The 26,295-nt window shown below is 46.2% G+C and overlaps 2 protein-coding genes across 2 annotated transcripts in view; one reads left to right on the top strand and one right to left on the bottom strand.

Moving 5' to 3' along the window:
* Nucleotides 1-815: 815 nt before the first annotated feature.
* FZD9 (frizzled class receptor 9) lies at nt 816-2,591 on the top strand (the record flags this gene model as incomplete). The annotated part of the gene is made up of 1 exon (XM_084250880.1): nt 816-2,591. One exon carries the CDS (start codon nt 816-818, stop codon nt 2,589-2,591), a length of 1,776 nt encoding a protein of 591 aa, XP_084107006.1.
* Nucleotides 2,592-6,855: 4,264 nt separating this feature from the next.
* BAZ1B (bromodomain adjacent to zinc finger domain 1B) overlaps nt 6,856-26,295 on the bottom strand; it is a gene marked incomplete at its 5' end in the record, with an annotated part of 70,085 nt that continues 50,645 nt past the window's right edge. Inside the window, 8 exons of the mRNA XM_084250488.1 lie at nt 6,856-7,181; nt 7,637-8,007; nt 8,290-8,393; nt 9,489-9,634; nt 11,749-11,864; nt 14,242-14,389; nt 16,808-16,955; nt 24,935-25,117. Coding sequence (XP_084106614.1) covers nt 7,650-8,007; nt 8,290-8,393; nt 9,489-9,634; nt 11,749-11,864; nt 14,242-14,389; nt 16,808-16,955; nt 24,935-25,117 — 1,203 coding nt within the window. The 3' untranslated portion in view covers nt 6,856-7,181; nt 7,637-7,649. The remainder of the gene's footprint in view (nt 7,182-7,636; nt 8,008-8,289; nt 8,394-9,488; nt 9,635-11,748; nt 11,865-14,241; nt 14,390-16,807; nt 16,956-24,934; nt 25,118-26,295) is intronic.

Genomic DNA, 26,295 nt, shown 5'->3' with positions numbered 1-26,295 from the left:
CTCACAAATGCAACGCTTCATAGCTCTGTCTTGGATATGTACTACTCTCTGCGCCTCCGTTTCCCCACCAGGGAAAGGGAGAGGCACCATTCCTGATGGACAGAGAGGATGCACGTGTGTGGTGTGACTGATAAGCAGCACGTGCACAACAAATCGTTCATTTTCACAAGCTCGTCAGCCTGTTTGACGGTAAACGAAACAGCCAGAATCACACCCAACGAGTGACAGGTAGAGGCTGCCCCTGACCTCTGTTGCTGAGTATCAGGCCGAGGGAGGCTCCTCCCGCATGGAAGCTTTAAAAGCGGTCTCCCTCCCCGCGGGCTAAAAAGCAGAGCCCCAGCATGGGGTGCTCGGGGGCAACCTTCCCGTTTGGCGAGGCCAGGATGCGCAGCAGGGTTGGGGGCAGAAGGAGCGCGCGCGGGCCGACGGTCGCACCTCCACGCGCGGGTGGCGTCCCAGCGCGGCTTCAGGACGCGGCTCCTTTAAAGCCGGGCGGGAGGCGTGTCGGGCGCGGGCCCCGCCCCTGGGCGTGGCCTCCCGGAGCCCCGCCCCGAGGCTAGTAGCGGCGGCCCCGGGAGGCGGCGCCGGCTCTGGCTCAGCGGCCGCTGGAGCGGCTGCGGCGGTGGCGACTCGGCGGGCTCGGCGCCTCCTGCCCCTCGGGCGACCTGCCGGCGCGCTGCCCAGGGCGCCCGGCCGCCGGCGGGCGGCTCGGCGATGGCTCGCGCCCCGCGACGTGGCGGGCAGGCGCCCGGGCGCGGGACCGCGCGGCCGGAGTGAGCCGGGGCCGCCCTCTGCCCTGGCCGGGGCCGCCCGGGATGGCCGTGCGGCCGCTGCGCGGGGCGCTGCTGCTGTGGCAGCTGCTGGCGGCGGGCGGCGCGGCGCTGGAGATCGGCCGCTTCGACCCCGAGCGCGGGCGCGGGCCGGCGCCGTGCCAGGCGGTGGAGATCCCCATGTGCCGCGGCATCGGCTACAACCTGACCCGCATGCCCAACATCCTGGGCCACGCGTCGCAGGGCGAGGCGGCCGCCGAGCTGGCCGAGTTCGCGCCGCTGGTGCAGTACGGCTGCCACAGCCACCTGCGCTTCTTCCTGTGCTCGCTCTACGCGCCCATGTGCACCGACCAGGTCTCGACGCCCATCCCCGCCTGCCGGCCCATGTGCGAGCAGGCGCGCCTGCGCTGCGCGCCCATCATGGAGCAGTTCAACTTCGGGTGGCCGGACTCGCTGGACTGCGCCCGGCTGCCCACGCGCAACGACCCGCACGCCCTCTGCATGGAGGCCCCCGAGAACGCCACGGTCGGCCCCGCCGAGCCCCACAAGGGCCTGGGCATGTTGCCCGTGGCGCCGCGGCCCGCGAGGCCCCCCGGGGACGCAGCCCTGGGCCCGGCGGCGGGGGGCACCTGCGAGAACCCCGAGAAGTTCCAGTACGTGGAGAAGAGTCGCTCGTGCGCGCCGCGCTGCGGCCCCGGCGTCGAGGTGTTCTGGTCCCGGCGCGACAAGGACTTCGCGCTCATCTGGATGGCTGTGTGGTCAGCGCTGTGCTTCTTCTCCACGGCCTTCACTGTGCTCACCTTCCTGCTGGAGCCTCACCGTTTCCAGTACCCCGAGCGCCCCATCATCTTCTTGTCCATGTGCTACAACGTCTACTCGCTGGCCTTCCTCATCCGCGCGGTGGCTGGGGCCCAGAGCGTGGCCTGCGACCAGGAGGCTGGCACGCTCTATGTGATCCAGGAGGGCCTGGAGAACACGGGCTGCACCCTGGTCTTCCTGCTGCTCTACTACTTCGGCATGGCTAGTTCGCTCTGGTGGGTGGTCCTGACACTCACCTGGTTCCTGGCCGCGGGCAAGAAATGGGGCCACGAGGCCATTGAGGCCCATGGCAGCTACTTCCACCTGGCCGCGTGGGGGCTGCCAGCCCTCAAGACCATCATCATCCTGACCCTGCGCAAGGTGGCGGGGGATGAGCTGACTGGGCTCTGCTACGTAGCCAGCATGGATGCAGCTGCGCTCACGGGCTTCGTGCTGGTGCCCCTCTCCTGCTACCTGGTGCTGGGCACCAGCTTCCTCCTGACTGGCTTTGTGGCCCTCTTTCATATCCGCAAGATCATGAAGACAGGCGGCACCAACACAGAGAAGCTGGAGAAGCTCATGGTCAAGATCGGGGTCTTCTCCATCCTCTACACTGTGCCTGCCACCTGTGTCATTGTTTGCTACGTCTATGAACGCCTCAACATGGACTTCTGGCGCCTTCGGGCCACAGAGCAGCCGTGCACAGCAGCCAGCGTGCCAGGGGGGCGGAGGGACTGCTCACTGCAAGGGGGCTCGGTGCCCACTGTGGCTGTGTTTATGCTCAAAATCTTCATGTCGCTGGTGGTGGGCATCACCAGTGGCGTCTGGGTGTGGAGCTCCAAGACTTTCCAGACCTGGCAAAGCCTGTGCCACCGCAAGATGACAGCAGGACGGGCACGGGTAAAGGCCTACCGGGCACCTGGGGGCTATGGCCGTGGCACCCACTGCCACTATAAGGCCCCCACTGTGGTCTTGCACATGACTAAGACAGATCCCTCTCTAGAGAACCCCACACACCTCTAGGGACACAAGCCTGTGCAGGGCGGCTGTTGCCCCGCCTCACCTCTCCCCCTCCTGAGGAGACAGCTGACTAGCAGCTGCCCAGCTGTCAAGGTCAGGCAAGTGAGTGTGAGGGGGCCCGACGACCAGGGTGGGGAGACGCCTTCCACCCTTGTCAGAAGCCAGTGAGGCTCACTCCCCTATTGCCCAGTGCAGGGAGTGAGCCTGGCTGATTCCCCATGGGTCTTGGGGGAGCATGTGAGAGGAGGAGGGGGCAGGCGGGTGCATGGTCCAGCAGGGAGTTTATTTAATGATGTAATTTATTGTTGCGTTTCTCTGGAAGCTGTGACTGGAATAAACCCCCCATGTGGCACTGCTGAGTCCTGTCTGGGCTGGGAAGGGAGTCTCGGTAGGAGGGTAAGGGCCCTGCAGGAGCCTCCCGGTGAGCAGAGCTGGGTGTAGATGCCAGGCTTGTACCCTCGCCCAGCCCCATTCTCTGGCTCCCCACCAGTCACTGAGCAGCTCTGTTTTGCAAGAGTCCCAGATTCTGTGTTTTTCTCTGGCCTGTCTTTGCTCCCTTTGGCAACTGAAGCCGTGGTTCTTGCTTTCCACAGGAATGCCTGTGGGGGCTCACAGGGGATTCCCTGGGAGGACACCCCCACCTCTAGCCTGTTTAGGGGCTGCAGGTAAACCTTCCCTTTCTTAGACTGCTTTCCTCACTTGTGTAGAAAATAGGAGATGCTGGCTCAGTCCACTCCAGGGAGTGTGTGGCCAGCAACTTGTGGTTAGACACCTAGGGCCAGGCTGTTCTCTGCTTTGGGCACGGTGGCTCTAGCCAGTTGAGAAGTCCCTTGCTTACTGTTCCTGATGCATAATGCACACGCCCAGCAGTGATATTGTCACAGCCAGGTGGTCCCGAGGGTCCAGCCCCACTGCCAACCTCATTTAGAGCCCTGGGGAAGCCCCACAGACGACGGCTTCATTTATCGGCAGTGGGGCTGAACCTCGAGCCCAGGGCCTCCCCGGTCAGAGCTCTGTGCCCTGCGTCAACCACCAACCTCACAAACCTGATGAAAGTCGAGTATGTTGAGTCAAATTCCCAGAAGGTAACTCCATCTGCAGTTGAGGGGGTTTAGGATCCCTCACAAGGAAGTGTACCCACACCCCGTGGAGTTTTGCAACACTTGCACCTTTGCTTATGCAGTTTCTTGCAAGCAGAGTGTGCTCCCCATCTCTTCTCTTCTCCGTAGGCACACGGTGCCCCCAGGCCTTGCAATGAAGTCAAGTGACCCTATCACCTCTCTCCCTAGAAGGATCCTTGTGTGAGAAACAGATGAACTTATTGAAGGTGGCAGTGGCCCAAGCTGGGAAGGGGAGGAGCAGAAGCAGCACTGAGCTGGGCTGACAGGCCAGGCTTACAGAGAGCAGAGCTGGAACTAAGGACCTGCCCCAGGGCAGTGGACAGCCCAGACAAATCAATGTTCTAGAGCGATCTGGAGACCGAGGAAGAGAAGGGCAAGCAAGGTGTGGAGGGGAAGGTGAACACCATGGGAAGATGGCCCGGTTCACCCTTTTCCTAGCCAGTAGGTGGGTGGGGGAAGGGGTTGCCGGGCTGTGTCCAGCTGGTAGGGAAAAGGCTGGCTTTTGGGACAACCGGGACGGGAGGCAGGAGGTGAGGAAAGACAGTGCAGTTAAGATGGCCCTCAACAGGGCCCTGCATTCGAGGTGGGGAGGGTTCACATAGACCAGAACCTGGGAGGGAGAGCAGGTGGAGGGAGCGGCTTGCCAGCGAGGGCTTCTCAGCCTAGAAGACACTATGGAAAAGCCCCAGACCCTGGAGGAAGAAAACATTCACCGAAGACCTTTCAGGGGTCCTCCACTTGCTCTCCTCCCCATTTTAAAGACGGGGAAGTGCTCAGTCTGTAGTCCCCACTGCTTCAGTAACTTCCGTACCGTGGATTCTATCAGTCAGCAGGGGGACAGCAGGTGTTACAACCTAGTGTTTTTTTTCCAGAGAACCCCTCCCACAGTAGAAGTTCCCACACCCCCAAAAGAAATTTTAGACTCAGCAACAATTGTCTGAGAAAGCAACACCTGCTGAGCACTGTGCGCCCAGCCCTCCCCTCACTGGCCCTGGTGACGCGGCAATGTGGACCTTCGGAGCAGCGTGTCCCCAGGGGCTGGGCCTGTCCACATGGTCTGAGGTGGTGGGTGGCAGGCTGGGGCCAGAGGAACTTCTCAAGAGCACAGGGGTGCTCTTGACCGAGGTCAGATGGGGAAGTGGGAAGGAGTCAGAAGCTGCTCAGTCCAACCCTGAAGGAGGCAGCCGCAATACTCAGCAGGGCTCTCTGAGGTGTACAAAGGCCTCAAGGCCACGAGCAAGGGTAATAACGTAAGGGTGACCGAAGGGCAACCCTCTCTTCCTACCTGGCTTCTCACTGAACATCCTAAGGAGACTGGCTCCCCAGCAAGCAGGAGACGTGGTTTCTCAGTAGAAGGGGCGAGGTAGCACAGCTGCCTTCTCTGGAGCTTGAGGTCTGCTCAAATAGTTTGACCTAGGGACAAACCACTTCCTCCCCGGCAGGACTGAAAAACGCCATGTGCATGCTCGGCGTAGCCTGGCTTGAAGCCCTCGCGCACCAGGCCCACAAAGCAGGTCAGTGACAGCGCCCTCACCCAGGGCTTTGGTTTCTCAATTCTTTCTGCTTCCCCTTCTGCTGTCCACGGCCCCAGTGGTAAGGAGCCGGCAGTTTCATTTCTTAGCAAATGGGATCCTACCAGTGGCTGCCTCCACGCAGCGACAACCCGTGCCTTGATTAAAAACTCCCAGATTAAAAAAAGCATACATAAAACATGACGCGGCAGAACTGTTGAAGCTGAGCGTACATGGGAATGCATCGCAGTTTTCACTTTTTTGTGTATGTTTGAAATTTTCTTAAAAGTGTCAGGAGTTTTCTCAAGTCTGACGTTTAGGATTATATAAATCTGTACAGCGGAGCCTTAAAAAGTACTTTCCCCTAGTTCCTGGACATTTCAAATGAAATTTTGGGGGGTTTTAGACAAGACAGGCCAGGAGCGGCCTGAAGGTGATGCTTCGATTATCCAAGGCCTCACTAACACTCCTGTAAGAAGCCCTGCAGTGTTGGCCTGCAGCATCCCTGGCTGGTCAGCATCCCCCCCAACAGAACTGGTTCAGGAGTAGATGTGGAAACAGTGCTCAGGACATCACTGCCCACCACCAAGAGCATTGAGAAAGATTCACCAGAGTTATTTCTTCTTTATAAACACATAATGTTTATTTGAAATTCCAATTTATTACAAGTTTACCCTTTAATGGGGCCCTTCCTCCTTAAAGACAATTAAAAAAAAAAAAACAACAAACAATTCAGGTGTCACTGAAGTGGGGACACAGGATTCTCACTGTTAACAAGAACAGACTGGCTCTAGGATGAGAGGCAGGGGAGGTGTCAGCAGCCGGGATTATGAACTTGTCCTATCAGTGCTAACGCCAAACCTGTGGGGGAGGGGACGGTGCACCTATCCACCAACCACTGGCGCAAATTCCCTGTCCTCGGGCGAAGAGGACAGGGGAGAGTAGGGACCACACCTTGAAGTTTAATATTAAGAGGCTTTATTCTCAAGGTCTGTGAGTTGCAATCCCCTTGGTGGACTTCTTTTCCCTTAATTTAAATAGGTACGTAAGAGCTCAGGTGCTCAAATTTCCAAATTCAAAGTTGATAGAAAAGAAAATTAAACCCTGTTTTGTATTTTTATCAAAATCTGCCATAAAAGGCAAAGACTACACGTTTTGCCTAAATGTAACTACTAGCGCTAGACTCCTTGTGGGTCGGGGCTTTCAGTTTCTCCTCCTGTCCCTCCTTCCGCCCCCGCCTGCCCCAGCCCCTCCCTGCCCCGGCACCCGAGAGGCAGGTGCTTGGGAGTCCCAAGGCTGATGCAGAAATGCGATGGGAGGCGGCTGTACACGGAGGAGATGCAGACAGCCACCAGGGCAGGCAGGGTGACGCCTCTTCCCTACCAAATCCCACTGCTGGCCCCGAAGAGCCTCCAACCCCACTTCTTGAAGGAGAATGGCCCGAGGGAGAAGATGGGGCAAAGTAAAGCAAACACGTTATCATATAAATTGTACTGTACATGTGCCAAAGCAAGATGACAAATATTTTACAAGATGTTCTTTATACAATATCACTGCTGAAACAAGCAACTTTTAATAACTAGAAAAGTCAATTAAAAAAATTAAACATTTAAATTCTTCCTGCTTTTCTTCTGCTCCCTAAGAGCTTGTCTGGTATGTGGGTGGGCTGGGCTCCAACACCCCTCTGGCCAGATCCATCAAAGGAAAGGTTATATGCATGATTATAAGCAGGACTCCAGTCTCTAAGTGAAGTGCCTTAGTTTTTTTTTTTTTTTTTCCTTTTTCTTTTTTAGGGGGTGAGGTGGAGCAGGACCGGGGAGAGTTGTCACAAAGAAGGGGAGGGTATTCAGGAATGGCTCCAGGACATGTCCCTTTACTCTGCCAAGATCAACTCAAGACCACAACTGTTTCATGATGCTGGTGAATACAGAATTCTGTATGGCACTCACTGATACCGTCACCTGAGGGAGAGGAAGAGACAGAGTGCGGGTTTAAAGAAATAAAATGAAATATCACCCTGATCCTTCCATGGAACACAGTAACCCCTCCCCTGGAGACCAGAGGGCTTGGCCCTGTTGTGATAGGCAAAGTGGGAGGGATCCTAGGAAGGATGAAAGTAAAGGAGCTGGGCTCGCAGGAAAGTCCTATCCTTGGACTCTTCCTGGAAACTCAGAAGGGGGTTAAGGCCATCTATGGCCCATAATATTTCTGCGTGGAGACTACCCAACCAATACCAGGCTTTCCAAAGAGTTCTGCTGGAAGGTGGCCTTATGGAAAGTTTGTAACAGCAGCACGGGGCTTGGGGTGACAGGGGTCTCTGTGGTCTCCCTTCCACATTCTACAACTTTCTCTCTCCACCACCTCCCACCTCCCTCCTTTATTCTCTCCCTCAATGACCCAACCTCAGCTCCCTTACCAGGGCCCTGCCTCTATTTCTTCTGTCTTCGTCCCCTAGACTGTCCAATGGGCTCTGACTCACTGTCCCCTTCATCTTCAGCAAGCCGATCAGGAAACTTCTTGCGTTTCCTACGGACATATGGGTGGCCAGGAAGGTGTTTATGCAACAGAGCCACCAGACACTGTTCTGTCTTCACCATGCAGTTCAGCACATGGCTGCCTCGACAGTTGTAAAGCTCAGCATTGGTAAACACTTGCTTCATGTCGGTGAGAAACTCCTGCACAGAGCGATAGCTCCCACAGGAACATTTGTTCTGCATTGTCTGAAAGTCCATGGGGTGAGTGATCACATCATAGTAGTCCTCAGCCTCGTCTCTGGTCACAGGCTCCCTGTAGAGAAGAACCACATGGAGATATTAGCACAGGCTTGAATGCAACTGACATTGTTCTCAAACCGCCTGCCTCAGAATACCCAGTCCTGCTGAGATCAGCCAGTGGCAGGCAATGGAGGAAAGCGAATTCCTCCACCACTGAGAAACATCCTGAAAGGAAAGGGAGCAGGGTAGCTCCTAAGCGCTCAGCTTAGACTCCCTTTCCCACTGTCATACTTGGATGTTCTTAGGACATACAAAGTTGGTCCTAGGCCTCTGTGCTGGAGGACACCAAGCTCACCTGAAGGGCCAGCTGAAGCGGTACTTCACAATCTTGTGGAGGATCTCTTCACACTTATGTAACTCCAGGCTTTGCCTCCGGGAGCTCCGCTTGGTCTGAAGTACCTGGTGCCAAAGGAAAGATGACATGTTATTACAGGCCAAGAGAGGACTGGGCAGAAAATGCATATATCTGCTTTAAAAAAGGGGGGAAAAAGAGTTCAACCTTTTCTTGGAGCAGAGACAAATTCATGGGACATTTGAGTCAGAGTGTGTACTCGGCCAGGAGGCAGGTGCTCAGCCCACTTGCCCTGGCTCCTCATGGATGACGATCAAAGTAGCAGAGGGCAGGGCGGTTACCATATTACAGTCCTGCTAGAGGTCGGGGAGGGAGGGCCACTGTCAACAGGACACTAGCCCTCTGATGGCAGATGGACCTGGGATTATGCTAAGACCGTGGATGAGTATTATAAAAAGCAATTGCGGAAAGCCGGCTAGGTTACAGGGACCACCACATTTGTGGGGGCGGGGAATGTCAGGGAAGAAAAGCAGGAATTCTCTTCCTGGCTCTCCCACAGCACAAATGTGGGAGCTGAGTGGCCTCCTTCACAGGCTCTAGGCTGCGCTACAGCCAGAGGTGAAGTATGAGGGCTGAGCAAGTGGGTAGATCTCAGTGCCCTGTGATCCCCCAATGCTTTGCTTTATACCCCCAACCCAATTTAATCTGTCAAAACAAGGAAATTTTCAATAGCCTCTTTTTATTCCTGATCACTCAAGTGAAATCTAAGGCAAGACCACTAATACACTGGCAAGGAGGTGGGGAGAGGGCAAAGGGGAGAAAATATGTCCCTCCCATAACAACTGTGGGCAAAAGACCCAGCAGTGAGACGCCAACATAGCTGACATTCCCACAACAGAGACCCAGCCCCTCGGAGGCCACTGGAAACACATGAGGACTATTTTAAAATCCTTCACAAGTTGCAGGCTGCCTATTAACTAGAGGAGACGATGTCTGCAGGCTCCAGCAGGGGAATGCCGGACATAGCTGTTCCTGGAGGGCCTGCTGGCTTGTCCATCTCCAGGACAACCCATCTGCTTCATCAGTCTCCCAAGTCAGGGAGGAGAGAGGGAGGTTCCCACCTGTTGCCCGATAAATTCCTAATGCTGGTGTGGGGGGGGGCAAGAAATAGAAACGTTAGAGGGAGGACACATAATTCTTACCAGCTCATCCACCTCAACATCATCCACAGGTGGTGCCTTCGGCCTCGACCTCCTGGTAGGATGCGGCTTCTTACCTGGTCGTCGGCCTGGTCTTGCTGCAGGGGGAATGACACCCTGCTTGCCTCTGACAGTCTTCCGAGGTCTCACTGAAATAAGAAATTTGAACTCAGAGCAGAGAAACTGAAGGTGAAGGAAGCATATCTGTGGCATGGGGAGTTATCAGGACAGGCAAAGCAATGGTCTCTGTTGGCTATAAGGGACTCTTGCAGTCTCTCTCTTACCTTAATAGGAGACGGTAAATGGATATCTTTCATCAACTGCCAAAGACCTCTGAAGAGTCTTCAGAAGGTCTGCATTTGAGAACTTCTATTCTGCCCCCACCCTGCTCAGTTACTCCAGCAATGAGGCCCTTTGAGGGAGTCCACTGTAAACTCACTAACTCTGGAGAAACCATTTGCTAACAGGTCTGCCTGGAATTCCTACAGTCTAAACTCTGCCTGAGTGTATATAATTTACATATAAGGTAGAACTTGATTGCAGAATTATCAATTATCCTATATTCACCACCACAATCGTTTTAGAGAAAAGCTGTTACTTATGTGAAGTTTTCCTTGAATTAATTTGAAAGCTAGCGCAGTCCTGTTTCCTGGTTTTCACTTCTGAAAACCAGACAGTGAGCTAGGTCACATCCATAAGAGTTCTGCCCAGAATGCCCAAAAGAAGATAAACAATACAAGAGTATCCAGCTACTTATGTTTATAACAGGTACTCAATGTCAGACAAACCAACCCTCCTCAGCATGTCCTTAGGGTGCAATGTTCCATAGCTCAAGGTTTCTCCACTGAACTAGTTTCCTTGGGAAATGGAGAGGTAACAATTTGGACAGAGATAGCAGTATACAGAGAACAAAGAGTTTTATGGTCTACTTCAGGACCAAGACAACTTTTCATTGGCTATTTTAAGGTGTAGCCAAGACCAGGCTAGTATGAGAGAAACTAGCTAAAGGCAAGGATGAATCTTGGGACACTAGTGACAGTCACCAACCCAGGGTCTTGAGCTGAACAAGGGAATTACAACTTTAGTGGCCAAAATGGCAGAGCGAAGGGCTCTGAACACCAAATACTTCCTAGAGTCTTTTGGAAGGCAGGCAGACAAGAGAGTGAGTAATTCCAGAGAGTGAATAATTCCTCGGAAAGAGAGTAATAGCTCAGAAGTGGAAAGCCACCACTAGTTTGAATATAAACAAAATCATGACATGGCTATATTAACAGCTGCTCTCAAAGTGCATCCAAATCATGATTCTCCAATTAGTAGAACAACAGTCTCTAGAATGGTTAATAGATTACTTTGTCTCCTCACCTGGATATACGGAAAATCATGTCTAGTGAACAAAAGACGCCTATGGGAAAGGGGGAAATTAAGGTGCCCCAAATTAAAACCCCATGATTGGGGAGATGGGAGCGGTATGCAAGCCCTCAGGTTTCAGCAGCAGCACTGAAAAGAATGATCAAGGCAAACATCCTCGCTCTCTCTCCTTATGTCAAGTACTATAGTTCAGAGCGCTACAATCTTCTGACCATTTCTTTAAAAGTTTATTAGTCCTGATGTGCTCTCTTTACTATTATCCTATAAAAAAGGGTCTATTTTGTAAAGAGGAAGGCTGGTAGACTAGGTTTAATCATGAAAATAACAAGACTCAAGAAAAATGAACATGAGATGAAATGAGTGCAAATAATGAGGACTTCCTCCCTCTACTGGTACCGAATGAGAATCAAATCAAATGATCTAACTTTATACTTAAGTCAGAGAAAACCAGCCTTCTCTTCTCAACTAGCTACATAGGCCTGCACACTAGAGGAAAGAAAATCATTGTAACCAGAGAATCGATAGCCTTTCTGGAAGCAGCACTGTAGTAGAGGCCAAAGAATTGTTTGGAGATGGCAGAGGACCTAGACCTTCCTTCCTTCTTATCCCCCTGCACTGACAGGTTCAGAACCAGCAGACCTGTCCCAAACATCCCTCGGTCCTGAAGTCCACTAAATTTTAGACCAAATGGATCAATCATAGGTTGATGTTCTTGAGACTAAGACCCAACCACCTACATCTTCAAAACCCACTTAAACCATGGCAGAATTCCAAAGCTACTATACGTGAGAAAGGATGATGGCCTGAAAGCAACCCTGTGTCTACTGGCCACACAGTCTGTGCACCTCAGTGTGGTAGACTGTAAGATTAACTAGAGAAGGCAAACGATACTTACATCGCAAACCAGCCACCTCATAATCTTCTTCCTCCTCCTCTTCCTCTTCCTCCTCTTCCTCTTCATCACTCTCATCATCTTCACTGTCTTCAGAGGCAGACTCCTCAGTATAATTCCTGTGAGGAGGAAAAGCACGCAGGGAACACAGTTTTAGGCTAAAGTAGTCCTAAAAAGAAAGTCTCTCAGGGACATTTCTTCTTCACAGACTAGCTGAGTTTGTCGGTGAGGAGAGGGGACACAGGACACAGGAAACAGTGAAAAGCTAAGCTTCAGCAGCATGCCTCCTTCACCAGGCCCCAAACACCTTGATAAGACACCAAAAGCAACAGACATAAAGACCAAAATTCAACCCCATCCCCCCCTTCACAAACCTATACCCCTGCATACTACAGGGGAAATAACTGAAACCAGAGGAAAAAAATATGGAATATTTGGAACACAGAGGGACAACTAATTCTAAAGATATAAAAATGTTTCTATTCCTTTTGTCTCATAAAATCAGTCTGATAATGTAACATTTCAGGTATTAAAAACTGTCCCCAACTCTGGGGTGGACTATAAGGAGATCAACAGTCCAGACAGGTGTTACTCCACCTTGATGGCCCCCTTCCAGGAGCTGAAACAGCTTGCAGATGACCATTAACATCAAAGCAATAGTAATCCCAGCTCAGAGCAGCTGGTCCAAGCCCCACCACCCCAGAGTAGCATGCCTCATCTCTTCAAGTGGAGCTGGAAATAACCAGAGTGAGAAATAACCAAGTAATACTGTTAGATGGGGTCAGGATCAAACAGCTCTGCCCTTTCAAAGAGAGATCAAGCCAGAGTGTCTTTAAGCTACCCTTTTACAACCTCAAATTTCAACATGGAAAACAACGGTATTAAGTTGGCAAATATTAGGCAGCTCCACTTTACAAGGCACTATGTTGGGCCTGTTTGGCCTTACTGGGTGGGACTGAGTGAAGAACAAAGCACCACCTCTACTCTCAGGGCACTACCAATCTCATGGAAAGACAGTCATGCATAAAACTAACCATAAAGGCAAAATACTATTTTAGAAATCAAAAGCTCAATTGGAACACAGAGGAACAACTAATTCTAAAGATATAAAAATGCTTCAACAAGCAGTGCAATTTTAGGTAGGCAGGGGCATTATACCCAGGTGGGAGATCTGCAGGACTGGAAAAATTCCCAGCTGGGAGGAAAGCAAAAAGGGGAGGATGAACAATGAACAGTCTGTAACAAGCACACAAATATGGGAACAAAGATTCATAAAAACATGGGTGAGTATTATATAAGAGTCTCAAAAAGCCAGATTAGGGAGTTTGAACTTCACCCTAGAAGCAAGGGTACACTGGAAGTTTTGAACAGGAAAAGTAACATAAGCAGATCTTTGCCTTATGTAAATCACAAAAGCTGAATGGGGCAGGGGGGAAGATAGGAGGTAAGGGAGAAGAGTTTAGAAGCCACTGAAGGACCCCATATAAGAAATGAAGGAAGGACAAGGGATAGCAGGGGCCACTGAGAATGGACCGCAGAAGTTTGACTGGTAAGATGTGGACATCAAACTGGTAACACCTGGCAACTAATGACTATGGAAAATGAGGGGAAGATGTCCCGTTGACACCAAAGTTCTAATCATGAAAAGGGGGCCTCCCTGGCGGCGCAGCAGTTGAGCGCTGGGTTGCGAAGCTGCCCGCAGCCTCTGCAGCGCCGGTTCGATCCCCAGCTGCTCCCTGGCCACCGGAGGAGGGTCCTGCATGGCGCGCAGACCTCTCCTGCCCGCCCGCTGCTCCCCTCAGCAGTGTACTTCGGTCCTTCTGCCTGCTCTGCTCCCTGCTCTGGCTCTGGTGAATTCTCTCACCCTCCTGTGCTTCTGACTGTACCCAGTGCTTGTATGTATGTATGTATGTATGTATGTATGTATAAATAAATAAATCTTTAAAAATATATAAAAAATTAAAAAAAATAAAATAAAAGGAAGAATAGCAATAGGTATGAGTAAGCTAATGAATAAGAATTTTTAGCAGTAGGTAGTTGCAAAAGTAATCATGAACTAAGTGGGAAAGGTGTCTTGTCTGCCTATGACTCTGCAGGTGTTTCTTTCACAAACTCTTTCCTTTTGCAAAGCAGCAGTTCTCCTGCCCACCTGTGACTATGCAGGTGCCTCACTTTTTCTCCTTTTCCTAATATGCATGTCCTTTTAAAATGTTCAAAAAAAAAGAAGTGGAGAGAGTGGAAGTAAATGGCAGAAACAGATATATTGTTATCCGAGGAGAAGGTACAGATAATGGCTGGTAGTGAAAGTCAGAAATGTTACCACTGAGCTGAAAGTAAATCAGAGCCCTTTGAGCTGTACTGTAATACCTTAAATAACCAGGTTCTGTACCCCTATGATGAACTTTAAGTTTCTTAAAATCATTCAGCCTGAATAAGTAAAGCTTAATCTTAATAGCTATTTATTAATTTATTTGCTTAAAAAAAAAAAATTCTCACCTGCCACGGGAGTTACGCCTGGCAGTAGCAGGCTGGCAAGCTGGGCACTGCCACTCACCATCTGGTACTTCATAGAGGGCCGGCCTCAGACAAAACAGGTGGAAGGCTTTATTACACTCGTCACACAAGATTAGTTTGTCATCCTCACCTGTAAGGAGATAAACTTGTATAGCATTGTCGGGAGCATGGCAACAATCAGTGAGTTGTAAGAAAGAGCCGCTCACCTTCAATTAGCACCATGGAAGAACAAACATTCTACTATACTGCTACTCCATTTAAAAAGGAAAAAAAGCCTTTCTCTGAAAAGAAAGGTAGTGTAAACGAGACTACAGGTTAACTTAAGGATCAAGTCTTATGACTTACATCCCAAAAACCTACCCAGGGTTAGGACAGGACAGTTTACATTTACTAAAAGGTAGTAAATATCAAGTGAGCAAGAAGTTTTGCTGCTCCTCTCTTACTAAGAAGTGAATCCACCATGAAGCATTACATTTTCTGCCCTTTCTCATTCCTGACCCTCCAACTCATATCTGATTTTTTCTTAAACTAATAGGTTTCCCTACATTTGAAATATAGCAAACCAACTTAACCTGGTCAATTTCCCTTGCCAACCTTCATTCTAAATCAGTTTTTAGGGCAAGTGAATGGCTTTTATACAGGTCTTTCTGTCTTTGGAAATGAAATTCTAACCTAATTCACAAAATTACTTGAGCCAATGAGAATCAGTGGGAAGTTTTAAGCCATGAAGTTGCTTTTGCACATATGAACTCCGAAAGTTCTCAGTTTTAAACAGTCCCAAATGCCTTGCTCTACTGGACTCTGCTAAAGCCATGGACCAGCGGTAGTCTTCACAATGAGCAAATATTGCCCTCTGCTGGTACTACCTGCCTTACTTCACAGATGAGTCAAATTCAGGCAATAAAAAGATTTCAAAACAATAGTAACTAATTTTGTTCCCTGTAGAAAATTTAACTGAAGAGGGCAAACACTCCCATTTTATACTTGGAGTTAAGGAGCAAAGGGTCTGCTCTGATTTGCTGTTATATGATTTCAAAGACTAGCATTTTATAAATCTCTAGGAGGTAATTCTTATCACATTTAAACATTATGTACACAGCTTTTATTTTTAGACTGAACGCTGTACTTAAAAAAATACTTTTTCGGGGCTCCCTAGTGGCGCAGGCGGTTGAGCGCCACTCTGTGAAGCTGTCCGCAGCCTGTGCAGTGCCGGTTCAATCCCCGCTGGCCTTGGAGCAACCCACATGGCAAGCAGACCTCTCCTGTCTCGCCCGCTGCTCCCCTCAGCAGTGTATTTCGTCAGTCTGCCTGTTCTGTTCGCCACTCTGTCTGGTGAATCCTCTCACCCTCCCGCACCTCTGGCCTGTGCCCCAGCTCTTGTATAAATAAATCTTTAAAAAAAAAAGGGGGGGGGAACTTGAGTAATTTATGAATTCTGTACCTTATTAAATATAACCTTACTAAAAAAATTGTATGTGACAAAACAGAGCGACATTTACAGAATGTTAATACTGTAGCAAAAATACTGAGGTTAAATACTGTCAATCCCCGGCCAGGGAGATAGCCCACATGACCCAGCAGACCTCTCCTGATTCGCCCGCTACTCCCCTCAGCAGTGCATTTCGGTCAATTTGCCTGTTCTGTTTCCCACTCTGTCTCTGGTGAATCCTCTCACCCCTCCCCCCACACCTTTGGCCTGTGCCCCAGCTCCTGTATGCATAAATAAAACTTTAAAAAAAAAAAAAAGAATATTGAGGTTGACTGTTAAGAGACATATTTAAATTGTGTATTAAGTGGTTATAGCCTAATTATTTATATAGAACACTCATTTGTAACATAGAGAACAATAGATGAAAATTTATCTCATTCGATGTTCAGAGATAAAAGGGTAAATCATTCTTCCCATTATTTTCTGTAGGTAAGTTTTTTTATATCGAAGCTGATGGCAATTAAATTCTAGCATTTTTGCCAAGCTGTGCAAGGAGAATGCTGAAGGTTATCACTATACATCACATTGCTATATAAGGATTCTTCTGGAGCCTTGCTGGTGGCACAAGGGATTAAGTCTCAGCATTACGAAGCTATCCACAGCCACTGCAGCATGAGTTTGATCCCCGGCCAGGGAGCCTCATCGTGCAGCAGACCTCTCCTGTCTCACCCACTGCTCCCCTCAGCAGTGTATTTGTCAATCCGCCTGTTCTGCTCCCCACTCTGTTGCTGGTGAATCCTCTCTCCCCTCTCTGGCCTATACAACAATTCTTCTATTCACTAATTCTAGCATATTTCCAAAATATATCCAACAATCGAGTTTTATTTCTGTTCTGGTGGCAGGAAGCCAAGGATCAGATACAAGCACAGGTGTATATATAAAAGCAGCAAGATTACAGTCAACAGATTGTGACAACTGAAAATGGCGGACAGTGATGCCCATGAAATCCCAACCATATCACCCTTCCAGGTCACAGAGTTCTTTAAGGGAGAAAAGATCTTGGGAATGAAAGTCGTGGTCTCTAATACACTCAGATAAGCAACTTTAATCTAAATTTACCTTTCTTTCGGCAAACTTTGCATCTAGCATTTTCTGCTGACATATCCCACTTGATACAAGCATCAAGCATCCCAAGTAGAACATGCATTCTGGAAAAAGTCTGAGCTTCACGGATTGCTGTCTTCCATTTTTCCAAAGCAGATGCAACCTAAATAGAGACCAAACCAGACCAGCATTACTACATTTACCTCAATGACATGAAATGTAGATAATTCACATAATATTGACAATGTGTACATAATGGGGGAGAACCAGGAACAGATAAAAATATGAGAACATTCGCAGTACATTTGAATCCTAGCGTTCCTCCAATATAAGCCACTTATCTCACAGAAAAAACAAAATCAAGACTCTGAAGGATGAAAAAATTTTGTCAAAGGTCACAAAAAGAATTAAATAGGTTGGGCCTCCCTGGTGGCGCAAGGGGTTAAGATGCAACCTATGAAACTGTCCCCTGCCACTGCACGAGTTTGATCCCCGGCCAGGGAGCTGATCCACATGGTGCAGCAGACCTCTCCTGACTCGCCTGCTGCTCCCCTCAGTGGTGTATTTCAGTCAATCTGCCTGTTCTGCTCCCCATTCTGTCTCTGGTGAATCCTCTCAGGCCCCACACCTCTGGCCTGTACCCCAGCTCTTGTACGCATAAATAAATAAATCTAAAAAAAAAAAAAAAGAATTAAATAGGGAAAAACAGGTCTCTTTCCATTTTAGAGGATCTAGAAGTAGTAGTATCTACAAAACATTCTACAACCCTTAAAAATATTAAGTATCTGAGCCTCCCTGGTGGCACAGGGGTGAAAGGCTCAGCACTATGAAGCTATTGGCAGCCACTGCAGCAGGAGTTCCATCCCCGGCCAGGGAGCTAACCCATGGCACAGCAGACCTCTCCTGTTTCGCCTGCTGCTCCCCTCAGCAGTGTATTTCAGTCGATCTGCCTGACAGAGTGCTCCCCACTCTCTCTCTGGTGAATCCTCTCACTACCCCCTGGCCTACACCCCAGTTCTTCTATGCATAAATAAATAAAAATAAGTCTTTAAAAAATATATTATGTATCCAATAAGAAAGATTCCTCTTGACTTTACTACCAACTACTAATTAAGGTGAAAAATTTAAAGCCCAGGGGTTAGCCTAACTCCATTCTGGGCAGTTACTTTTAGCATCCTTCCATCATAAGAAAATGCAAACTAACTTAGAATCAACTCAAGCAAAATATAGTTTGGATGGCAGAAAATACAATTGGAAATTTCAATAATAAACACAACCCTCTCCCCTATAAAAAACACATTCTGAGGAACAGAAATATCATTTTAGGGTAAATCATTTCTTTATATTATTTACCTTATTAGTCCAAAGATTTTTTCAAAGCTTTTCTTCTCCCTAATGATTAGCTGAGCATCCACATAAGCAAATGCCAATATACAGGGTATTGTTCTCAGACAGTGAGAAAATGCACCAGAGATGTACAAGGAAAAGCTTATGCGATCCACCAAAAGCTGAGACTCGGTTATCTTAGTGCCATCAACCTTGTGGAAGTCACTTGTCTTACAGTCATGACTGAACTAAACATCAGGTTAGCAATGAATAACCTTGCTACTTATACAACTAAGCTAGCTCTAGTTGACACAATCACACTGAATTTCACTGTCCTAACCTACGAAAAGAGACTTAAGTCTTCCTTCTTTAGGAAAGGTCGGTTATTCTTTAAAATAGAGCTGCCAAAGAAAAAGGATAATTGAGATATTTTTGAAACTACGGTGTACAGGTTAAGGGAGGGGATTAAAAGCTGACCTTGCTCTTTCCTACAGATACAGAAAGCCTTGTATACATTTATGCATAACAAGAAATAATACAAGCACAATCAAAAATCTATTTAAAAGGCTGTTGCAGTTCTAGTGGAAACTCATTCCTTACTCTGAACCCCACTGCAGGTATTTCAACATCTGCCTTCAAAACACATCACAATTTCCTTCCTTCCCTATTCAGAACTCCTTAATAAGTGGGAGTTCAAAATCATAGCTGCCTCACTGATACTCTCCATGATGTAATGGAGAGCTGACACACAGCACCACAGATTGTCTTATTGAAAGAATAACCCAAGTATCTTCAATGAGATATAATTTAGTAATTTTAGGTTCTTAAAAAGTTCTTTAAGGGCCTGCCTGGTGGCGCAAGGGGTTAAGCACCGCACTATGAAGTAATCCGCAGCCTCTACGCACGAGTGTAATCCCCAGCTGGTCAGGGAACAACCCACATAATGAAGCAGACCTCTCCTGACTCCCCCGCTGCTCCCCTCAGCAGTGTACTTCGGTCCATCTGCCTGTTCTGTTCCCCATTCTGTCTCTGGGGAATCCTCTCATCCCCAGCATCTCTGGCTTGTACCCCCATTCTTGTATGAATAAATAAATAAATAAATCTTAAAAAAAAAAAAGTTCTTTGAAAGAGTGTTATTGAGGGCCTCCCCGGGGGCGCAGCGGTTGAGCGCTGGGCTGCGAAGCTGCCCACAGCCTCTGCAGCACCGGTTCAATCCCTGGCCGCCGGCAAGGGTCCCACATGGTGTGGCAGACCTCTCCTGCCACGCCCACTGCTCCCCTCAGCAGTGTACTTTGTCAGTCTGCCTGTTCTGCTCCCCGCTCTGGCTCTGGTGAATTCTCTCACCCTCCTGCGCTTCTGACTGTACCCAGTGCTTGTATAAAAAGAAGGAAAAAAAAAGTGTTATTGAGAAGAGGCAGGGAATAAGTTCAAATGGGCTTTGCTGTCCTCTAGTGGATAGTCAGATACACAAATATTAAAAAAAAAAAAAGTCCTATCAGCACACAGCATGAATTTTACTTATTCCCTACAAATTATAAGTTAAGTACTCAATAGCTCATCTGACCTCATTAAGATAAAATAACTATTTGAGAGCTTAGAAATAAACTTATTTAACCTCATTTAAATAACATTTGAGATACAATTTATATATTAATAAGTTCACCATGTGAAGTACAGTCAATGGTTTTTCATATATTTGCAGGGTTGTGCAACTATATTTTGCAATATAATCTTAAATTTAGAATATTTTCATCACTCCCCCACCCCAAAAATAAAAGAAACCCTGACCCCATTAACAGTCATTCCTCATTCCTTACCCTAAGCCACCACACTTCTTCAGTGCTAGGCAACCCCCAATCTACTTTTGGTCTAGGCAATCTAATCTGCCTATTCTGGACATTTTATGTAACACGAATATGGTCGCTGTGACTGGTTTCTTCTCAGTTTTCTAGGTTCGCCCACTCTGTTACATGTAGCACATATAGCAGCATTTCTTTTTTTCTTTTTTTTTTTTAAGATTTATTTATTTATTTATGCAGAGAAGAAATGGGGCATAGGCTAGAGGTGCGGGGCACAGAGGGGTGGTAAGAGGACTCACCAGAGACAGAGTGGGGAGCAGAACAGGCAGATCTACTGAAATACACTACTAAGGGGAGCAGCGGGCGATAGATGGGAGTGATCTGTGGCACCATATGTGGGTTAGCAACCTGGTCAGGGATCAAACTCAGGCCACAGAGGTGATGGTGTGATAGCACCAAGACGTAACACCTACACCACCAGGGAGGCCGACTTCATTCCACCTTAATTGCTGAGTAATGTCCACTGAATGAATATATTACATTTTGTTTATCCATTCATTGGTCAACTGGGGGGGGGGGGCAGGTTCCATTTTTTGGCTATTCTGAGTAACACTGCTATGAACACTTGCACATGCTTGTATAAAGTTTATTTTTCATGGAAAAGAAAATTTGCCCAAGGTCTCATAGCAATTTAGCATCATGTCTCCTCTCCAGGCACCAGACTCCCAATCCATTGCTCCTCACATTATACATATTGAACAATCATTAGCATCCTATTGTATCCTGAGGTTTCCACTTAGATTAGCCTAGATTCCAATCAGCCTAGATTCTAACAGTCTCTAACAACAAGGACTCAAGATTTGAAAGAACATCCTGGTCTCCTCCCCCAGCATAAAATTCCACAGTCCAGCACATTAAAAATAAAAACCAAAAACGACTACCATATTCAGACAGTTTTTTTTAAAACAAACAGCATCAAGATAAAATTCTGACATTCAACACTGGTGTCATTCAATAAAATTTTCTCTCTTGCAGTGTCATTGACATGCTAGACACTTCTGATAGAAAATTCAAATTCTCTGTTTAAATAAAGGAGAAGCCAGCTTATATGTAAGTCATCATTTGTCCCTTTGCCTAACAATAAAAAGACATATTATCTTGACAAAAATATGAGGATTCAAGTCATATTCTCCAAAAAAGAACGTTAAGATGGAAAAACAGATAAATGGGTTGTCAGGACAATACATCCAAAGTAAACAGAGAGCCTAACAGAATCTATGATTTTTCCAAAGCATATATCACCTTTCCTATTTAACACAAGATAATGAAATCAACATTAAATATTTGAATTATCAACTATTACAAAGAGATTGGAAAGATAATTTACTTTTATAAATAAGAAAACTGAGGCCCAGATTAGAGACCAGTTTTGGTTCACTGAACAACCTAGTGCCAGCTGAAAAACCCTGGCTGTGCTAAGTGGAACCCTTCAAAGCAAAAGACAGTGGAAAATTTCAGAATTGTGGCAAAGCTGACCTTTGGCAGGGAACCACAGGGCATAATGCCATTTTAATGGAGAACATTGTTGACCTACTTAGTAGGCAACCTAATTGATTTTCCAAGAAACTCTTTCATGCTTTCCACTTGTGGACTTATGTCTGGGCCCCAAGGTTAAATCTACAACTGCTCTTATTTTCCTTCTCAACTAAGCTGAGAATCAGTCTCCGACAGCATTTATCTAAGTGAATCCTACTTTTCTTTTCTGCTTATTACCCAAATCATCTTCCCTGTATCACTGACCCTCGACCTCAGGGAAAACCTCAGAGGAAATATGACAACTGGCATACAAATATCTAAGGAGCTTTAGAGAGTAGACTCATCCTGTGTAAACTAAGAGGACAAAACATGACGTAGTTGTCAATGATGCCAATTTCAGCTCAATCTAACAAAGCTTAATTCCTACTTTATTCTTCAAAATGTAATTGAGAGTATTCTCGCCTTTGGGAAGTTTTACTTGTCATCGGTGAGCCAAGTACTCTTTCTCATCAGTACTGCCACATTACTATAACCATTTTTCACACTCCAACAAAGTTCCTTGAAAGTGAGGGCTTCTAATTTTTACTCATGGCTGTAAGCCAGATACTTGTGAAGGGAAAGAAAGAGAGAAGCCACAAGTTAGGGGAAAGTACTCTATTGGATAATGTTGGGACTCCCTTAAATGCAGTTTTCAAATCCTTTTCTTCATTTAATCTTAAGCAGAAATCTATTACACAGACAAAAATGGAACTGCTATTTATTATAATAAGGAAAAATTGAAGATAACATAATATTCAGTAGTAAAGAATTGAGATGTTAAAATAACATAGTATTAGGAAAATCTATTTGGACTGACAAGGAAAAGGGAACAGATGTTCAGAACATGCTGATAACAAAGGGCACCTGCACTCGATGTTTATAGCAGCACTATTTACAATAGCTAAGCTTTGGAAACACCCCAAATGGCCAAAAATAGATGACTGGCTCAAGAAGATGTGGCGCATATACACAATGGAGTATTACTCAGCAATCAAAAAAGATAAACGCATGCAATTTGCAGCAACATGGATGGAGCTGGAAGGGATTATGCTCAGTGAAATAAGCCAGAAAGAAAAAGAAAAATACTGGATGGTCTCACTCACAGCAGGAATCTAGAAAACCTAAATAAGGGACCAGGAAAAGGAATAATTGTAAGAAAGAAAAAATCGAAATCAACAAACAACTATATTTTGGGGCCAAAATAAGGAGGGTGCAATTGTATGGGGAATCTAAAAATAAAAAAAAAAAAATCTAATATTAATACCATGGAGGTGGGGGGGTGGGGGGGGATGGAGAACATGCTAAAAATGAAAAATTGCAGAACATCACATTGTGCAAAAACCTAGCAAAAATATCTTTGTATATAGGAAACACATCAAAGCTATTAAATTATATCCTTAGAGGGAAACTACGATGAGAATTCTTTCACATTTTAGTTACCTCTCACACTTGATTTACTTATATGCTCTTAAAAAACAAAAAACAAAAACACAGAAAACTGAATAGCCACACACCAAAGCATGAAGTTTGACCCTTACTTTATACTACTTACAAAAATTAATTTAAAATGGATCAAAAATCTAGAAAGAACTAAAACTGTAAAACTTCTAGAAAGAAACGCAAGGGGGAAAGCTTCATACCACTGGATCTGACAACGTTTACTGGATATGACACCAAAAACAGAAGCAAGTAAAAAAAAATAATAAACATGAACTTCAAAATTCAAAACTTTTTTATAATTAAAAAAAAATGAATGAAAAGGCAGCTCATTTAATGGAAGATATTTGCAAATCACCATTTATAAAGGATGATTATCCAGAATATGTAAAGAATCCAGAGAGCTCAATAACAACAAAAAAAACCCAAGCAGCCCAATTAAAAAATAGTCAAAGGACTTGAGTAGACATATCCCCAAATGGTCAAAATAAGTACATGAAAAGCTGTTCAACAGTACTAATCACTAGGGAAATGCAATTCACTCACACCCACTACCAAAGAAACAAACCAGTAAGTACTGATGTGTACATACTGGCAGTGTGAAGAAATCAGAAATGCAGTCACTGTGGGAAGTGTTAGAGTACATCCCCAGAAATTCAGTAGAATTACTATATGATCCAAAAATTCTACTGGGCATATATCCAAGAAAACTAAAAGTAGGGACTGGGGGCCTCCCTGGTGGCGCAAGGGGTTAAGACGCAACCTATCAAGCTGTCCGCAGCCACTGCAGCATGAGTTCGATCCCCCGACAGGGAGTACCCACATGGCGCAGCAGACCTCTCCTGACTCGCCCGCTGCTCCCCTCAGCAGTGTATTTCAGTCAATCTGCCTTTTCTGTAACCCCACTCTGTCTTTGGTGAACCCTCTCACCCCCTGCACCTCTGGCCTGTACCCCAGTTCTCATATGCATGAATAAATAAATCTTTTTTATTTATTTATTTATTTATTTATTTATTTATTTATTTATTTGTTTGTTTGTTTGTTTGTTTTTGTTTATACATGCACTGGGCACAGTCAGAAGTGCGGGAGGGTGAGAGAATTCACCAGAGCCAGAGCGGGGAGCAGAGCAGGCAGAAGGACAGAAGGACAGAAGTACACCGCTGAGGGGAGCAGCGGGCGGCAGGAGAGGTCTGCGCGCCATGCGGGACCCTCCTCTGGTGGCCGGGGAGCAGCCGCCGGGGAGCAGCGGGCGGCAGGAGAGGTCTGCGCGCCATGCGGGACCCTCCTCTGGTGGCCGGGGAGCAGCCATGCGGGACCCTCCTCTGGTGGCCGTAAATAAATCTTTTAAAAAAAAAAAAAAAAAAAAAGGAGGGACTGGAACATATTTATACACTCATGTTCACAGTTAAAAGGTAGAAGTGACTCAACTGTCCACTGGGGGATGAATAAATAATGTGCCATATTCATATAATGGAATATTACTGTCTTAAAAAAGAAGGAAATTCTGGCACATGCTACATGTCAAACCCACAGACACAGAAAACGGTCTTGAGGAATTATGGAGAAAGAGAAATAGGTAGTGAAGACAGGGTATATCAATTTGGGAAGATGAAAACATTCTGGAGATGGATGGTGGTGACAGCTGCAGAACATGTGAATGTAGTGGTATGTACCTATATATAGAAAAATGAGTAGAACATTAATTTGTACATTATTTGTATTTTACCACAATTTTTAACATTTAATAACTACTACCACGTTAAAAAAGAAAAAAACAATCAGTTCTGGTAAAGGGAGATGGGTCACTGTGACCCATTATTCAGTCCTAAAGGCAGGGGCGTTGTGCTCCGCACAATAGTTCACAAATCACAAATTCTAGTAAGAGAGATAAAAATGGGAACACTGGCTCAGGAATTAGTGCTTAGAGGCTAAAAATCATAGGGCTACACTTTTAAAACCAAATCACACTTTTCTACAAAGTCATAACTACATCTTCACTAAATACCTTAGCTTCCTCTGCCATTTTCTTCTCTTCATCTACTTCTTCAGTCTTTGCTGAATCTTCACTTTGGAGTTTTCTTCTCTTCTGCTTGGGAGCCATGAAGCCTTGGAGAAATTTCTTTATGACACTGGCTTGAAGGGCAATCACACACTCACCAAAATCCTTAAGTTTCTCTAACGAGATCACCTAAAGGAAATAATATAAAAACCAGATTGAGGCCAAGAGAAAAATGAAACAAGATTATCCTTCAACTAAATTCAAATCAACTTAGATCCAAAGGGTCACATAACATTTTAACTGGGTTCCTGAATCCAACAGATGGTTTAGGTATTTAAAAGGAGCTGACTACTCCATTTTCCCAGGAAAGGATAATCAGGATGCTAAAACTTGCTCTAAGGAAGGGGCACAACTCACTAATACACTCTTATGAGTTTGGAACTCATGTGTGCAAACTAAAGTCTCAAGGCAAAGAAAATCTGAAAAGAAAAGTAAAAATTTACTGAACTAATGACTTATATAATAAGTCAGATAGTATGCTTCACAAACAATCTAATTTAAGCCTCATTTTTTATTTTATGGATGAAAAATCAGAAGCGATTTCACCTGAATTCAATTCATGCTCTTACATACCAAACACTACCTTGTTAATGAAGTAGCACAAAGAAGGCAACTGATAAATAACTAAGTAAACAAAAAAAAGGTGTAATATTTGAAATTGGCCAAATCTTTTGGTTGAATAATTCTTCAGAAAAGCACCAAGAACTCAAAAGATGCTTAAATTCTTTTCCCCAAGAAATTAGCAAGAATTCATGACCAGGCTAATTAAAAAGAAAATCAGAGGGGAGGAAAAAGAAGGGAGGGAGGGAGGGAGGGAGGGAGGGAGGGAGGGAGGGAGGGAGGGAGGGAGGAAGAGTTGCATACATAAGATGCATATATAATTTGCTAAATCTAACAGCAAAGGAAATAAAAAGGAAACACAAAATTCTAACAATAAAAGATTTTTCATATGAATTCCATGGGTCTTTATGTACCCCCAAAGTGGTATAAAGACTAAAAGAAATGGAAAGTTTTATAAACTGGGAAAAACTTATAAAAAAATATATAAATGCTGACAAAATAAAAATCAAACAAGTATAGTGCATAAGCTACAATGCACATCAATAAGTTGAAAAGACCCACAAATATCAACATGCGTAGAATTATATGGACTTTGATTTAAATTTAGTAAAAACAAAAAAAATTACAGTAACTGTATAGTATACTCCAATCTTCTCTCCAGCTTTTACACCTAAACCTAACTAATGTGGGGCATGGATCCTTTTCAATTGTTTCATCTAGAGTAGGTCTTTAAGGCCCTTTAAAGC

This window comes from Talpa europaea (assembly GCF_964194135.1).
Source record: "Talpa europaea genome assembly, chromosome: 12".
NCBI classification, from domain to species: domain Eukaryota; kingdom Metazoa; phylum Chordata; class Mammalia; order Eulipotyphla; family Talpidae; genus Talpa; species Talpa europaea.
Note: the sequence above shows the minus strand (reverse complement) of the source record. Positions and strands in the feature narration are given on the sequence as shown.